The following is a 17,444-nucleotide window of genomic DNA, read 5'->3' on the forward strand; positions in this document are numbered from 1 at the left end:
GGGAGGTTAATAATATCAGGATGGGGACCAGCCAGTCCTTGGATACCAATGACCACCTCCTCGTGCGCAGCAAAGCAGGTGTTGTGGAAGACCTGTTGACTCTTCCCTTGATGGGACTTGAGGGTTGGCCTCTGTGAGTCCTGGGGTTGTTTTCCCTTCCTTCTGCTTGGTTTCATCACTTTGTTCACCTCTGCCAGTCTTCCCTACCCCAAACCCTGCAGCTGGGACATGTAGGAAGGACTTTGGTGGTGGCCAGACCTCAGTGCAGGGGGGCTGTCCTCCGTGATCCAGTGGCTGCTGCCCCTGCTGCAGTTTGCACTCACACAGCCAAGAGTTAGACACCTCAGAAGCAAAAATACATCAACTTACATGCACAGGGAGGACTTCTGCTGAAGGAGGTTGATGCTTCGTTTGGATCACAGGGGTTTGTCTTCTCCACTTTGGTGCGACGTGGATGGAGTTTTGGCACTGGGAAGGGTGTCCTGAGGTGCTGTGAGCTCTTCCAGCCAAAGCTTGCCAGTCAGTAGGGGCAGGGACTGGTTGGCTTTGGCTCCTGGAGAATAAATGGTGGTGTAAACGGTGGGACTTCATTTCCCCGGGCGTGGAGGCTGGCAGGAGGAGGCAGTCGGTTTAAATCCGCTTGGCTCCGTCTCGCCGCCGAACCGTTCAAATAAGGGAGGGGAGGGGGGAAAAAAAAAGAGGGGAAAAAAAAAAGGAAAAAAAAAAAAAAGAGGAAAAAAACCCACCCTCTTACTTTATTTACATTGCACTCAAGTTTCCGCCGTACAAAAGATTTGCAGGTGCAAATATGTCCTGCCTTCATTAACTTCCCCTCCCTTTTTAATTTATGTGATTTCAATTTTCCTTCCCTGTACTGTTAATTAGGGGACCCTCTAATCAGTACCATTATCACAGTGGTATTCATGTTTAGGAAAGCTGCTAAACAAATGCTTGCAAAATTGCTAAATGGCTAATTAATGTCTGTTAATTAAGAAAATTGCTCATGGTAACAAACCATGCCATTGCTGGCAGCAGCTAGAAGGCGAACACTTGTTGAAATTAGTAACGAGGCAGGTAGAGAACATCTGCTCCGGTGCCGGTCCTGGAGCCGCCGTCGCTTCCCATCACCTACTGACAAAGCTCCTTTGCTTCCTCTACCGATTACACCTCCTTTGACTCAAAAAAGAAAAAAAAAAAAGACTTGATTTTTTTTTTTTTACTTTTTTCTTCTTTTTTTTCTTGTTTTTTTTTTCTCTCCTTAACACGCATCAGGATGTTCTTGCACCCAGCTCACGGTTTTTTCCGAGCGAATTTTCATTTCGTGCTTTTAAGGGAAATTTAAAATAAAATTTAAAAAAAAAAAAATAGCAAAAAGTGGGCGTTGGAGCCCAAAATGTCAGCGGCTGCTGCATTGCAGCCTTAAACCTGCACCGACTAATCTCTCCCTTTTTTTCCCCTAGCCATCCTTTCTTTGCTCGCAAGCCATTTTACTCGCATCCTTAGGGATTCCACCTCGAGGAAGGATGTTGCATCCGTACAGTCTTGGCGATTCAGCCCCTCTCCCTGGGTTATGCAGGCCAAACGCTGCCCAGGGGCGAGCTGGGGACGTGATGCTCGTCCTCTGCGTGTGCTCCAGCACCTCTGCTGAACCACGGTCAAAACGAAACACCAACCCCAAAACCCAGAGGCGTCCCCAACCTTTGGGATGAGAGAGGAGAAAATGATTTTTTTCATTTTTTTAAAAATTATTTCCCTCTTTTTTTTCTTTTATTTGGGGGTGATTTTTGCTGTATTTCCCCCAACCTCTCAGGTCCTCTCCCATGTAGTTTTTTCTCCTTCATTGCACTCCCTTGCAAAGTGTTTCCCTCTGTGTTGATTGTTGCAGACTTGGTTGAACTACCGGACTGTTTACTGTCAGTGTGGCTTCTATATTTTGACAGATGTTCTGATTAATTTTTATTCTTTTTAATTTTTAATATCTTTTTTGCATATATTCATTGTTCAGCTCCAAATTAATAGAAACTCAATTAAAAAAGAGGGAAAACTCCCCAAAACCAAACCAATTTTACAAAAAATGGGAGAAGTGACTCTCCAAAGATACAGGTCCACCCGTCAATCCTTTTTTTAGCTCTTTCTGCGCTTTCATGTGCTAATCTATAACCTCCTTCTACTGTCTGACCTCACAGGGACCGCCTGGGTCACAGCCCTCGCCACACGCACAGCCTCCACCCCACAATCCTAACAGCATGATGGGACCCCACAGTCAGGTAAAGACACTAGCAGCGATGGGTAGGGCTGTGAACCGGGACGTGCGCTCGATTTGCTTTTCTCCCCTCTCCTTTCCTCTATAAAGCATGCTGGGCAGCGGGTACCCGCTCCCCACCTGGGGAACATCTCCCTGGGCATCCCAGCTCCAAAGCCAAAAAAAAAAATGTTGGGTTTTTCCCCTTTTTTTTTTTTTTTCTTTTTCCCTTCTCTTTTTTTTTTTTTTTTCTTGGATGTGCAGTTGGACTGAGAACTCAAATCGTGGGTATCAGACTGTTTTACCTTCCCAAGGTAGCCTGAGAAGTTTAACTTGACGTGGGTTTTTAAGCTTCTGTGGGTAGCAGCAGTTATTAATAAGTAGCTTTAAGTCTCCTTTATTTTTTTTGCCAGCACTTAGCGTTGGGGTTGTTTTTTTTGTGTGTGCGTGTCTGTATGTGCTTATTTGCCACTTTTTTTGACTATAACTCCAGATATTTAAACTTGAACAGTATCTAACACTCAGGGTTTCCCATGCACTAATTTTAACAGCCTCACCTAGTCTTGCTGATGTCAAACACTCTCAAACAATAAATGTACAGAGAAAAATGTTAAAAACGACTCCGGAGATCTTTTTGGGGTTTTTTTAATTTTCTTTTTTTTTTTAAAGTTTTTGGTTTTTCCTTTTGAAACTTAACTTTTTTTTGGAAAATAATAAAAAAAAAGGATGTCTCCAGAAAAAAACCAAACCAGAACAGTGTGTACAGTCTAACTGGCGTGCGTGGGGAGCGTGCTGCCTCCCCGCAGCTCGTCGCTGACCTGCCTTTTGTGTCCCCGCAGCCGTTCATGTCGCCGCGTTACGCCGGAGGTCCCCGGCCCCCCATCAGGATGGGCAACCAGGTACTGCACCCCTGGGGTCCACACCGGTGGGCTTCCTGGGAATGTCTTTCATTTGGGGAGAGGGGAGGGAGGAGGGTGAGGACCCACGTGTGTTGCAGATGCTCCTTGGGTTTGGGTGGCAAGCGTCGCCTCCTGTGGGCATCCTCTGTTTTCCTGGCGCTGGAGCATCAAGCCTGACATAACCAGCTTAACATGATTTCATTATTTCGGGGTCTGGCCGTACCCAAGATGTAAATGGCAGTGGGGAGTGCGCCTACTTCTTATTTACAGTGTTCCCACCGTGGCCGTGCCGCGCCACGTGCGCGCTGCCCAGCTGGATTTCCCCTGGAATCGCAGAAAATTAAAGTGATGGAGATAATCCCGCTTGCTGGGTTGCCCAAGCGCTTAGATCAGCAAGCAGGGTCAAGCAGGCCAGGTCACCGCTGAATTTTTTTTGGGGGGGGGTTGGGTTTATCCTCTTATCCCAGCTTAAACAAGGGTGGTTTGTTTCTGGCCTCACGGGCGGAGGCTTTCGCCCCTCGTGCCGCCCGAACGCGTGGCCCCTGGTTGGGGAATGCATCTCCTTCCCGACAACGCCGCGCGGATCCCTAGGGGGGTGACCGAGCTAGAGGTTATTTGTCATCAGAGGGCAATTAAAAGGAAACCTGTAGTTCCTTTGAGTGGCAGAGGCGGTTGTGGAGGAATCACCTTGGGAGCTTGGGGTTTTTGGCTGTTGTTTTTGTGTAGCTCTTAGCGGCAGGCAGAGCAGAACAGTCAGGAAAGAGGATGTAGCCGGTGGCTTTGTGCTTGGGGTTGCTGAATTTGAGACTCGAACCCCTGGGACTCGCAAAACAGCGGTGAGACAGTGGAGATGAGGCTGAGGAACACTCAGGTTTGGCCCATGTAGTTTCCCCAAGCCTGGCTGGCTCAGAAGAGCCCAGAATGGATGCTGGTGGCTGTTTTAGTGAGGTATTAATTAATGGCACCTTCTCACTGGTATGTGGGACAGTTTTCACAAGACCCCATCCCACTGCGCTCCCCAGGCTAGTCCCGAGCACCACTGGAGGTGAGCTGGGGCAGGGAGGAGAGGCAGGGGACTGGTTTGGGGTGACTGCTCTCGCCACAGGGTAGAATATCCACGAGTGGGTCAAGTTAATTAGAAAGATTTAACGTTTTTCCCCCAACCACCACATTTCAAACAGGGGTTTGTGCCTGCCCAGAGCCCAGCGAGGTTATGGTCACATCCAGAGGAACAAGAGGAATAAACGGGCAGGCAGGAAGGTCAGACAGCAGGAGTGGAAGGAGCCAGGACTACAGACCCCTGGGTTATCAAACTCCTGCTGCCAGCATCCAGACCCCAAAAAGAACCCAGGGACCGGGTGGATTCTGCCTGGGCACGGCTGTGCACACCCCATGTCTGAGCTGTGTCTGTCTGCGTCGGTATTCAAATAAAAGTCAGTGCTGTGGCAAAACTGTTTACAGTTTGCTTCCCCCAGGCAGATGGTATCTGTGTTTTTCTCCCCCTTTATCTGCTCAGAGCAGCCTTTGAACTGAAATAGCTGCATTGCCCGAGCAGAGCTGGGTTCGGGGAGGGGGAGCATCCGCCTTTCCCCCCCTGCTGCCTGTGCAGGGACAGGTCTGAATGCTGGTTTGCTGCAGGTGGAGCATCTTCTCATCAGCAGCTAACGAATCGGTGCAACTGGTACGATTTGGCTGTGTCGGTACTGGGGAGCTGCTGGACTCCATTCCCTGCCTCTACCCCGCTCCCCTAAAACGCAGCAGTCTGACAGCACGTGGGCTGTGGGGAGGAAATGCTGGTGCCTTGTTTGGTTTTTAGAGGGTGTTTGTGAAAGCAAAAGGGAGGCAAACGCCCAGAGGCCATAGGAAGATATGCAGGATGCTCTGGGATGCGGGATGCAGCGGGATGCTTGGGCAGCCGCATGTTGTGCTGCAGCGGGAGGGGGGGTGGGGTACATCCCAGGCAGCACACTGAGAACTACCCCCAAACCCTCAACCCAAATCATCTCACTGGGCTGCATTTTAGCAATTCCTGTTACGTTTTTTCATCTTCCTCCCCTTGTTTTCACAGCCCCCGGGTGCCGTTCCCGGTACACAGCCGTTGCTGCCCAACTCTATGGATCCCACGCGACAGCAAGGTAAACCTGGGGCTGGGGGAGGAGGGTTGAACATTAACGTTTCTGCTTAGCTGTTAATTCAGGGCCCGAAGTGGCTGCTGCCCTGCCATGTAACATCCCTGCTTTCCTCCCAACAGGGCACCCAAACATGGGCGGCCCCATGCAAAGGATGAATCCTCCGCGAGGGATGGGCCCCATGGGTCCCGGTCCGCAGGTGAGCCCAGCGCCAACGAGCATCTTACACCACACACCATCCAAACAACCTCCTGGGGTTTGGAAGGCTGGGAGTTTCCCCCCCACACCCTGTTTCCCCCCCCCCCCATTAGCGTTAATGCATTTTACATTAGTCTTGCGCCTGGAAATCCCTCCTTTTAAGTGAGTGAGGTCTTCAGAGCTCATTAAGGGCGTTGCAACCTCCCTCCTGCCCTTCCGTCAACCGGGGACAGCACTTAGCGCTGTGCCAGAGCGGCCTTTGAGTGCATTACCCTGCCTGCCTGGGAAATAGTTACGGCCCTAACAGCAAGGAAGGGAAAGGCTCGCATTAAAAAGAAATAAATTAATAAAAAAGAAACAGCAAAGATGGGCTTAGGGGGGGAAAGAAGGCTTTCCTCTGCGAGGTTCCCCTCCGCCTGCCCTTCCTGCTGCCTGCTTGTGCTCTCTATTTCAGGAAAGGGGAGTAAACTCTGGAAATCAAGCGGATCTGGGTTAATATATGCTGTCTTTCTGTTGATTCACTTCCCGGAGTGGCTCGCTGTTGACTCACTCCTGTTTGTTCCTTCTTAACGAGACTTCAAAACCAGATTACCATATTTTGGTTGGAGGTTTATCCTCTCTGCATCGTCGCCTACGTCGAGTTTGTAGCGCGAGGATCAGAGTCTGTCAGGAGACAGAGCGGGTGCGCCGGAGTTTTGGTTTGTTTTTCCCTGGAGATTGTTGAGATAAGTGAATATCGTGTGTGAGGAGGGAGTCGTGTCCTCTCTTTTTTAACACCAGCCTCAGGATGCTGCTCAGGGATACCCAACCATCTCCACGGGCACCCTAACCCATCCCAGTGCAAAAACAAAAATCCCCTGTGTGAGCATCATTTTGTGGACAAAGCCTTCTGCTAGCGCCGCTGCTCTGCTTAAAATCCTCCTTTCCTGGAGGATTGCACCCAAAAAAAAAAGATGAGAGATGTCATTTGTTAGCATGGCCTGCGCCAAGGAGAGCGGCGGCAGCGACGGCGGCGCTTGGCCCGGGGGAGGCTGCTCGCTTCCCACTTCCCAAAGCTCCCCGTGAAACTTGGAAGCGGCGAGCGCGCCTGCAGCTCCGCGTGGGCTGGCGGCAGGTCTGGGAGCCGGCGGGAGTTGTGAAACGTTCCGAGCTTTATTTTTGACTCTGCCGTTCCCTGTGTATGTACATTAGGGAGAGGGGTTGGGGTGGGGGGGTGGGGGTTGATAAAAAAGAAGGCAGCTTTTCCTTGGAGAAGCGCTGGGCTTCCCAATCTGGCACCCACGGGGCTGCAGCAGCCGGCCGGGAGCCGGCGCCTGTGCAGGCAGCCGCCAAAAATAGCAAACCAAACCCAGCAGCCCCTGGCGCCTTGCATGCCCAGGGGCTTTTGTGTCTTTATGCTTTGCATCAGGACCTTCCCAAATACTCCCTGAATTATTCCAAAGGGCTCTGGAGCATCCAGTGGGGACATCCTGGCATCCCAACACCAACTACTTATTATATGCTGAGGATGAATCATCCTTTTCCTCTTTATAAGGCTCAGTTTTAGCTGTGCAGAAGCCGGGATTAGGTTTGCCAGGATTAGGTTTGCTGGTGCCTCTGTGAAGAGGGTTTGCAGCTCACTGGGTTTTGGCGATGTCTTGCCAGAGCCCAGCATCATCCAGGTCGCTCGGCACAGCTGCGTTCCCTCTCCACCCTCCTGGAGCATCTTTCAGATGGTTTCGCTTCCCGGCTTTTCAGTTCCAATTAAAAACGCTGAGCTGCTGCTTTTCCTTGTTTTAAACGAGGGGGTTGATGCTGCCAGTCGGAGCAAATGGCTGGGAGTCTGATCAATTAAAGACGGGCTGGTAATTGGTTTGGGGAAAACCCTTTTCTGCCTCTTCAAAACAAACTTTGGCGGTGCTCTCACAGCCTTGCACCGTGCTCCAGTGCGGTCATAAATCCGGGGAAAGAAATGGATGGCGCTGAAGTATTGTGCTTAAAATCCATCTTTGGAGGGGCTGTGAAACAGGAGGTGGCCAGCCGACCCCCCACAACCCTCCTCCCATAGCAGTTTTTTCTCTAAATGGCAGAAATACAGCCCAAAAAGGTTCTTTGCAGCGGGAGTGGGAAGAGGGGTGGAGCAGCAGTGTGACCTACATCCAGCAGCGCCCAGAGGGCACAGGGAGCAAAGCGCAGACCAATCCAGGGATTCCTCTTCCTTTGCTGCCTTGAGCTTGGCTTTGTACTAGAGCTGGTTTTAGGAGTTGAGGGACACAGATCTGAAGCTCCAGGTCCCTGCTGGAGGCTAAGCTGGGCTGGAAGAAGCCAGGAGAGGAGCCCCGAGGGGCTGCCTGCCCTCACCCGCTCCCTGTGGCTGCAGACCCGCTCCGGGGGATGTAGCAGAGAGACAGGAAACACCAGGAAAACAAGCCTGGCTTGGTTGTCCCTACTCCCACCATCATCCTGGGAGTAGGGGATGCTCCCTCTCCAGGGAGGGAGCTCGTACAGCCTTTTCCCATCGCTGCAGCTCAACCTTCCAAGCAGTGACACCTTTCCTCCTCCTGCCCCTGTTTTCTCCCTGTTTTCTCCTTCACAAAGAGACAATTCCCCAAACTGTTGTTGGCTCCTGCAGGCCCTGGGCTGATTCATCTCCGGGAACCGGGAAGGGGCTGTTTTCCCTCCAGCAGTGTGGCATCAGAGACTGGGGGAGGAAGCTGGGGGTGGGCTTTGGGACTCAGCTTGGCTCCCGCCCTTGTTCAGCTGCCTGTTGGGTTGGTTTTTTTTAAATCAACCTGGTTACCTCTGCATTCATGATTATGTATTTATTTTTTTTTAAGCTCCTTTTTGCAAACTAACCCTCTTGGCTCTTTGTTTGGCTGTTGGGATGGGGTTTTTTTCCCTTCTCCTCTCTTTGGTTCCCCTCTCCGTGACAGTGGACTGACCCTTGGTTATCGTTGCAGAACTACGGCAGCGGCATGAGACCTCCACCCAACTCCCTAGGTCCCGGCATGCCTGGAATTAACATGTAAGGCAAATCCCATGCTGGGGATGTTTGGCTGCCAACACGGGCTTTGTGAATCCATGGGGATAAACCCACTACAATTTAATGTTTGTCCTCTTTAATTTTGACCCCAGGGGGCCGGGAGCCGGCAGACCGTGGCCGAACCCCAGCAGTGCTAACTCAGTGAGTATCCCGCAGTCCTTGGAGCAGGGACCGTCCCAGCAAGGGGGTGATTCCCTGGTAATTCAATCCTGCTGATGAGAAGGGGTTCCCCGGCCTCTTGTTTAGGCACTGTGGCTGCATCTAAAGCCTAAGTGGTGCTCTCCCTTGGTGGGGTGCAGCTACCGGGGCTGGAGAGCCTTGGGACCCCCATCCTGGCAGGGCTGGTGGGGCTGGAGGGGGCTGTCGGGTGTGCCTTGCTGGGGTCCAGCCCATGGGACACCCCACCCCATGCACTCCACGGCTGAATCTGGATCTCTTCTCTCTATAGATCCCATACTCTTCTTCATCGCCTGGTACATACGTGGTGAGTCCTCCTGCTCCATCCTGTCATCGGGGTGTGGAAGTGTGGGAGGTAGTGCAGTTTTTGGGGTGGGGGGAAGTGGTGCTGTGGGAGTGGGGGTTTGAGCTGGATTTGGGGGTAAGAGGTCTGGCTGGGGGAGAGGCATTTGGAAACACTGGGTGGTTGGGTGACAGTCGTCTTCGCGCAGCTGATCTCTGCTTCGTCTCTCCACAGGGTCCTCCTGGCGGCGGCGGCCCTCCAGGGACGCCCATCATGCCCAGTCCCGCAGGTACGAGCTCCCTCGAGATCTCCCCTCTCCATGACCAGCCCTCCCACCCTCCTACCCCTTCTCCTCCCAGGACACCCCTGTCCCCACTGAGCACAGACAGCCCCTTCCCAACCAGCGATAACCAACTCACATAGCTTTTGCCTTCCCTGGGAGCGAGTGGCTTGGGCTGCTTTGCTTTGGGGGAGGATGTTTGGAGATGTTTGGGATTGTTCCTATACCCCCTCTGTGGATTTGGATGTCGGGGGGCTTGGGGAGGTGAGGAGCGCTACGTGGTGGGGGAATTACCTCCCTGTGCTTCCCAGCCAGGAGTTGAATTATTTTTCACAGTTGAATTTCTGTGATTAAAAACTTTGTGGATCTTCATTAAATACAAATTAGCCAGAAAATGGTGGTACTTAGTGGGAATTTTAGGTGATAAAATACAAAAGAATGAGTTCAAGTGGCATGAGTTTGTTTTAATTAAGAAATGAATTAATCACCCGACTTACTGGGCTTCACTGTTCCACAGATTCAACAAATTCAAGTGACAACATCTACACAATGATTAATCCAGTACCGCCCGCAGGCAGTCGATCGAATGTAAGTCTGCTTTCTAATAATTTACATATCAGATACCATAACAAATCATAATTAACTTCATCAGTTGAGAGCAAAGCGGTTTAATTGATTTCAGCCATTTGTTACAAAACAGGAATAAAACAAACCATCAAAAAGTGATTAACTCTTGGGTGACTTTGTTAATTTTTTATGCTTATTAAGAGAGCGGCGGTCCTGCTGCTCCGGCCGAGGCGGTGGCAGCCGCCTGCCTGCCCCATGAGATGCTGTGTTTTGCAGGAGATGGGCAGCTCTCCATCTCTTTCAGTGCTCTTTGGAGGGAGCCCTCTGTGCTGCTGGGGGTCTGCATCCACCCAGCCAAATTTTATAGGTGTATCCAGGGGAGCACGAGCCCCCAGATGCGTCCCACAGCCTCGGGAGGGGATGGGGTGGATGTGTCCCTCCTCTCACCTTGCTCTGGAGGGATGGCTGGGGTGAGGGGACGGTCCCCAGGAGCTGTGGCAGATGTGTGGGGTAGTTTTGTGGCTGATTTTGGCTTTTTGTCCCCTTTTTTCTCATGCAGTTCCCAATGGGCCCCGGCTCTGACGGCCCCATGGGCGGAATGGGCGGCATGGAGCCCCATCACATGAACGGATCATTAGGTGAGCACCTGCAGTGAGGGGGGATGTGGGGTGGGGAGCCCCAGTGTGCCTCAGCTCCATGGGGATGCTTGCAGAGCATCACGGTGCCTGCTGCTGTCCCGGGGTCAGCCCCCAGTTCGGACCAGTGCTGAAAGCAGAGCCTTTGCCTGGAAATGAGAAGGGGGAGGTGGGGAGTAGGGGGCCATCACTTCATGCTCATTAAGGCTGCTCTCCTTTTTGTCCCTGTGCAGGGTCAGGAGACATAGATGGACTTCCAAAAGTAAGTGAACTGCAGAGTGGGTGTGGGAGACCCCCTTCCCTCAGCACTGGGATGCCAGTGGATGGGGACACGTCAGGGGGCAGGCAGGGCTGCGTCCTTGCCCCCCATGGCATTTTGGGGTAGTGGGGGGCGCAGGTACCTGCTCACCACCTCCTCCCCCCATCTCCACAGAATTCTCCAAACAACATAAGTGGCATTAGCAATCCCCCGGGCACTCCAAGAGACGACGGGGAGCTGGGAGGCAACTTTCTCCATTCCTTCCAAAATGACAATGTGAGTGAGTGAGTGCCTCCCTGAGCGTGGGGGCAGCGGTCCCTGGGACACAGGGGCTGGGGGCGGGGGGCTTGGCAGGGGGGTGTCTTTTGGAGCTGGGTTGTGTTACATACAACCTGCTCCAGGATAGAAAGCAGGGAGTTAAGAATACACTGGTGGGTGCAAGTTTTTGGGTGCTTGATAGGATGTACTGAAGGGAGGAGGGGAGAGGGTCTGGCAGGATGGAGAGGAGCTGGCGTGGATGCAGCCAGCATTGCTGGTCTGGAGCTTCAAGGTGCTCTACTCCACGTTGCTGTGGATGTCCCTCCTCTTCTCCTGTCAGCAGCACACACGCCTGCGTGTTAATTCTTTGTTTTAAATTGCATCTGGCCCCATACTGTTCCGCTGATTTTCTCCCTGGCAAAGCAAGTTAGGGAGCAGATTACACCCTGATAAATTCCAGTCTCTGGCGTATCCACTCCTCCTGATTTATTAGATCCAATTAGGTTGCTGTGTAGTTGCCATCAGCCTCCTTCTGCATCCCCCTCTGGTGTCTTGAGGGGGGCCTGCCCCGCCTTGGTTTCTCACCCTGGCTCTGTCTCTCTTCCAGTATTCCCCCAGCATGACGATGAGTGTGTGATTTCCCTCCCCCTCCTCCTCTCCAGGATCAAGAGAGTCAGCTGCCGTTCGGAGGATCTCAACGAATTATGCAAGAAGAAGAAGAAGAAGAAGCTAGGTGTATGGGCAGGGAGACGCGTGGCGGGGGCCAAAACCCCAGGTTTAGTTTCATGCAATAAAAAGGCTGAACTTTTTATTCCATAAAACATGAAGGACAAAACTTAAAAAATAAAAAAAATAAATAAAAAAAAATAAATAAAAAAAAGAATATTTCAAGACATGACAAGACCCTTCTTTGTGCAGAAGGGTTTATATATGTACATGACACTTCTTTTTGGAAACAAACGGAAGCCTCTAGCACCCAACTCCGATGATCTCTTTGCTTTGTTCTTTTAAATAAAGACAGAAACCGAACCTGTTGTATGTTTGTGCCGTGCGACACCAGGAAAGCTAGTCTAGATATGAAATCTCATGTTGTCTCTGTTGTAGTCATTTTTTTAAATAAACTGGACAGTTTACAATGGTGGTTTTCGTTCAGAAGGCCTGGTTGGTATTTTTTTGGGGGGAGGGGGGGGTGTATTTTTTTGGGTTTGGGTTTTTTTTTTTTTTCCCTTCTGTTTTTGGTTGGGTTTTTGGTTTGTCAGGTTTGGTTTGGGGTTTTTTTGGGTTGCTTTTTGGTTCGTTTGCAGCACAACGCTTCCTCCTCCAGTTAACAAGATCTGCTTTGGGGAAGAGACTCCACCACCTCGTTATAAACCTTAATGCAGGTGGATCCCTTCTAGGATCACATCCTCGAATGAATCGTGATCTTGCTCTCTGTGACTGTGGCATGCACTGTGTTAGTCTTTATCCCCCCCCTCTCTCTGAGTACCAGAAGAAATCTCTGTCCCTCCCTTCCCCAGAGTCCTTCAGCTGGTTCACTGCAAAAATTGATTTTTTTTTTAACTATTTTTATTAATTTTTTTAAAATTCACTGAAAAAAAAAGGGATAATCTGACCTGGGACTTTGAAACTGTGATCTCCAGCTCACTTTGGGGGGTTGTTTGGGGTTTTTTTGGGGGTGCAAAGGGGATTATTTGCTTTTGGGGAGGTATTTTTTTGTGGGGTGGGGGGTGGGATTTCTTTTTAGAGATGTGCTCTTGTCAGGATTTCACTTAACCTTATGATTTGGAACTGGATGGAGATATTTTTTAAGGAATTCTTGTTGTTAAAATGTAACCTTGCTATTCTGTAGGCTCGCTCTGTACTAAGGAAAAATAAAACTTCATGGCAAGCATCGAAGGCCCTTCCTTCTGGTGGGAGAGGAAGGGACGAGCCAAGGCGGCGGGTTGGGATCTCTGTACATGACACTACCCTGTAGTTTGGTCTTTGGTTTGTTTTGGGGTTTGTTTTGGGGTTTTTTTATTTTAATAACCTCCAGCTCCCATTTCTGCTCCATGTATATCATCATTCTGTAAAATATTCTCTCCCTTGGATTTGACCTTTGTGCGGATTATTGAAAGCATTGTATCTTGTTTCAGTGTTTTTTCTTACCTTGTAGTCTGGTTTGAAAATTACCAAGAAGGGGGAAAAAAAAAAAAAAGAAGAAAAAAAAAAAAAACCAAGAAAAAAAAAAAGTAATTATTCTACATTGTAGTTTGTGTACGATATTTGTTGATAATGTTTTATTAAAGGGATGTCTTTTTTCCGCACCCCTTCATTGAAATGTTTTTGGGGGAACATTTGGCTTGTTTTGATTCTCTGGCTGTGAGACATGAGATGACAAATCTTCTTTTTGTTTGTTTTTTTTTTTTGTTTTGGTTTTTTTAGTGTGTAATATGATTATTTTTTTTACAAACAGATGTTTTGCCTTCTCTTTCCTAGGCATCTTAATTGTGCTTTACCTGTAGAAAGTGGCTGGGGAGGGAGAGAGGGAGGGGAGGGGTGGGTGGGATGGGGTTGGGGGGGGTCTGAGGGGGTCAGTCTCACAGTTGCAGTCAGGTTAGTATTTTCCAAGTCAGGCTCAAAAAAGAACCAAATGCAGATCTGTTGCATCACAAATACACCCAGGGGCCTCCCTGGGGGGGTCAATTATTGGGTTTTTTTCCTTTTCTGCTTTATATCTTGTTCAGGTTGGGGGGGGAGGGGTGTTTTCTTGGCTATTTTCCCTTTTTTTGTCGTTCTGACATGAGGAAAGGACTGGTTTTCATGTATTTTAAAATGAAAAGCTAAATTATTGTCTTCATTGGGATGGGATGGTTTTTGGAACGAAACAGTTCTTCCCCCTTCTTCCTCCCCCCCACCCCCATGCTGTAATAAATATCAACATAAACATTTGATTTCGGTGCCCTGCAGTTTGTTCCTGGTGTTTGCTGCTGGACCTGGGGGGTGAATTTTTCTTTTCCCAACCTTTATGGAGGACCAAACCCCAGGTTTGGGATGCAGGAGCAGAGGTGATGCAGAGCTGAGAACTGGCTGGCATTGGGGGGGGGTGTCACTGAAGCTGGGATGGTCGATAGGGATTCAGCTGCAGCACAGGACCTGGGCAGGGGGTCAGTTTAATGATGCTTGCTTGGTTTTGGGGGATGTTTTTTGTTGAAGTAGTTTGAAAATTAGGCTTTTAGCCCAGGAAAATGCTCGCAGGCTCCTCCTTGCACCCAGCCCACCTGGCTGCAGCCAGTGGGGGGCTTTCTGGGGCTAAAAAGGGGGGGAGATTTTTTTGCACCCTGTCCTCCAGGGTTTCCCTGTTCAGAGGCTGGAGGAGTCAGGACAACAGCACGGTGAAGAAGGATGGTGTCCCACGCAAGGGTGACAGCTCAGGGATGCCCTGGGAGAGGAGCTGGATCACGCTGCTCCTGCTGCTGGAATCCTGCGCCAGCATGAGGTAAGCAAAGAAGGGGAAGACATGGAAGTGAGACCCAGGATCAAAATGCTCCAGGCTCTGAAGTGGCTGCTGGTGATGGAGGAACTGGGGTAAGGCTGACCTGGCTCCCCAATGGGACATGTTGGGGCTGCTGCAGTACTTGAGGAGAGGTTGGCAGGGTTTAGGGCAAGTGCTGGGTGCCCAAATGCTCCCAGGAGCTGCTGCCTGAGGCCTCTCTTGTCTTGCATTCAGGCAGGATATGGCTGGCTGTGGCTGTGCAGCTTCTTTCCTTCTTGCAGAAACAGTCAAGCACGCGCTCGGGGGGGGGGGCGCTGCAGGTTCAAGGAGCTGCAGGTTGAAGGGGCTGCAAGCCACCCTGGAGCCCTGCCAGTGCTGGGGGATGCTTCCACACAGCACCAGCACCTGCAGCCAGGTCACCACCGCAGTTCCAGGAGCGAGAGCCGTGCAGTCACAGATGCTCGGGGAGCAGAAGGGCAAGGGGGTGAGGTGTTGGATGGCTGCTGGGTTTGGGCATCACTGGGGAAAACCATCCTGCCTGCAGAGTCTGTTAGCATGTAATTAATGGCATGTGTTTGCACCCTTTGCTGCCCATGCCTCTGGGTTGATGCCACGGACATCCTCGTGTGGGTCCGCAGCCACAGTGCAGGGTTTGGGCAGGCAATCCTGTCCCTTTGTGCTTTGCACTAGGTTGTATGTGCTGTTCATCGTTTGTAAACATGGCCCCAGGGGTAATTAGCTGGTGCTGATGAGGATGCCCTGTCCTCCTGGCTCCATCCCTGCCCACACTACCCAGCTGGGCCCCACCGGGCCTCCCAGAGCCACAGGCAGCATTGCTGCCCACTGTGTTTATGGCAGGGCATAGCAGAGCCCTTCCTGCTGGGTCTGACTGCGTCACAGCCCAAATTTACTCAATACCACCATAAGAAACCACCAAGTCCCCTCCTCTACACATCTCAGCCCAACTGCAGGGGTAATCGTTGTCTTTGTTAGTTTACATTAAATGAAATGCAGGAGAAGGACCTGAACAACCCGGGACTCTGGTCTGAGCATGGTGTGTACTTGCTCTGGTCTGAGCATGGTGTGCTCTTGCTGGCATGAGGAGCGCAGCCTGTGGATTTTGCACTGGGAGTGGCTTGGGATAAGGTGGTGTGGTGTGGTGGAGCCCTGACGTCACACCATGCGTCATCCCCAGCTCAGGCTGGGGCCCAGATCCTGCGCTCGTGGCTCCCCAGCACTGACACGCCTTCATCTCAGGCTCCTGCCACCCCGTTCTCCCCTGTTCTGCTTCCCCTGCTGCTGTTCATTAAAAGTTAATGCCCAGCTCTGGGTCTGTGCTGAGGTAATGCCATTCATCTGCTGACAGGCCTTTATAAGTTATTGATGCCCACGCAGCTGCGCCTCTGTGACCCGCTGTCCTGCGCTCGGTCCCACCCCCTGAGCCCGGCCCATCCCAGCAGGCTGCACCAGAGGAACGAGGGGGCAAACCAAACCATGGCTTAGCATGCTTGGCAAGACTGGTGGGACACCTGGTATGGCTGCCTGAGGAAGGGGAGCAGCTCTTCTGGTTCACAGGCCTCATCCCCACACCACAACGTGCCAGCCTCAGCATCCGTGCCAGGTGCAGAGCTGGAAGCCCTGCTCTGCCACCACGAGCTCCCCTCATGGACCTCAGCAGAGCTTTCCCAGCACAAGGATCAGCCACTCCTTCCAGTGACACGTATCACTCCCCCCCCTCACCACAGCAGATACCAGCTGCACCCTGAGCAAACCACGGTCTTGCACATTTGCATATGGTCTCCTCATCTCAAGCGGCTTCCCAACACCTCCTGTAACCCACTGAAGCCTTGTTCCTCTGCTGACCATCCCATCTTACGGCTTCTGCCATCTGGGAACCACCCAAAGCTGGAAGGGCAACAGTCTGAGAGCTGTTGCTTAGAGCTGTTGGGGTCCATGTGACACAGCAGAGTCAACAGCCTGAGAAACACCTCGGGGTGTGCTGGAATATATTCCTAAATAACTGGGTGCCAATTATACATCTGAGCAGGTTTAAATTGATGAGCCCAACTAGGCATCCCTGGAGCAGGCAGAATTAACATGATTTAGATCAATGCAATGCCAACTAGGTTATTTCAAGCACCTTCTCCTAACTACTGAGGGATCTGTTAATTTAACTTGCAGACGATGCACCCCAATTTAGGGGGTGCCAAGCATTGGGATTAGGTCTGCTGAGTGAAAATCTTGTTTGCTGAGACCCACTGAGTAAACTGAGGCTCTGCTGGATCAAGAGTGGAACGCACAACCATGGAAGATCACAAAGCCCAAGCCCCTCTCTTGACATGAGACGCTGAAGAGCGATTAATTTCTTGGAAACACGCTCTTCCACACCTTAAAACCAGTGCTGGCTGGCCTATTCATCCCCACGTGCTGGAGGGTATCAGTGCAGAACCACAACACATTCTATGTTTGGCTGGAGCTAATTTAGCCTTCATTTTACAAAACCCATGCTAATCCCCCCCCTCCCCATCTTAGAAAGAACACACTTCCTGCTCAGCTAACTCTGCGTGGCAGGAAGAAATTCTGCCTTTGTGTTTGTAGCTGTAAATGCCAGCTACCAGGCACCAGCATTTCATGCTACATTCTACACTGCTTTCCCAGAACGGGTAGGTCTCTTCATCCAGGATCTGGGGATAAAAGAACTGCGGTTCTACAGATCCAACAAAGCCATCTCAGCGATCAAGTGCTTCGGGAGCTAAGCTCAGGGCAGCACGACACCTCCCAAAGCAGCCAGGAGTAAAACAAAAGCAGAAGGCAGGCAGAATGAAAAAAGGCTCCTGTCTCAGGCTCCCCTCCCGAAGCTTTGTGAAGCCTCTTCCGCAGACTCGGCATTCAGAGGTACTCAAAGCAAGCTCAGAAAAACAGGGTTTGAGTCTCGCTCTGCGCACCCTGAGAGCGGAACCTGCGCAGAGGAATAATGACTGGCTTATGTTCTTTCTAGGCAACGGTGGAAGAGTGCAGGA

General features: G+C 51.0%; 1 protein-coding gene across 4 annotated transcripts in view; it reads left to right on the forward strand.

Annotated features, from left to right (window-relative positions):
• SSBP3 (single stranded DNA binding protein 3) overlaps positions 1–12,089 on the forward strand; it is a 54,297-nt gene extending 42,208 nt beyond the window's left edge. The window contains exons 6-18 of one of the 4 annotated variants that reach the window (XM_084266329.1): positions 2,187–2,267; positions 3,082–3,141; positions 5,210–5,276; positions 5,393–5,469; positions 8,408–8,472; positions 8,583–8,631; positions 8,939–8,974; positions 9,185–9,239; positions 9,748–9,818; positions 10,357–10,435; positions 10,666–10,694; positions 10,866–10,967; positions 11,557–12,089. In XM_084266329.1, coding sequence (XP_084122455.1) covers positions 2,187–2,267; positions 3,082–3,141; positions 5,210–5,276; positions 5,393–5,469; positions 8,408–8,472; positions 8,583–8,631; positions 8,939–8,974; positions 9,185–9,239; positions 9,748–9,818; positions 10,357–10,435; positions 10,666–10,694; positions 10,866–10,967; positions 11,557–11,586 — 801 coding nt within the window. In that variant the 3' untranslated portion in view covers positions 11,587–12,089. The remainder of the gene's footprint in view (positions 1–2,186; positions 2,268–3,081; positions 3,142–5,209; positions 5,277–5,392; positions 5,470–8,407; positions 8,473–8,582; positions 8,632–8,938; positions 8,975–9,184; positions 9,240–9,747; positions 9,819–10,356; positions 10,436–10,665; positions 10,695–10,865; positions 10,968–11,556) is intronic. The other 3 variants (XM_084266327.1, XM_084266330.1, XM_084266328.1) reach the window with 3 other exon arrangements.
• Positions 12,090–17,444: the final 5,355 nt, after the last annotated feature.

Source organism: Gallinula chloropus, assembly GCF_964237585.1.
Source record: "Gallinula chloropus genome assembly, chromosome: 6".
In the NCBI taxonomy this organism is placed as follows: Eukaryota; Metazoa; Chordata; class Aves; order Gruiformes; family Rallidae; genus Gallinula; species Gallinula chloropus.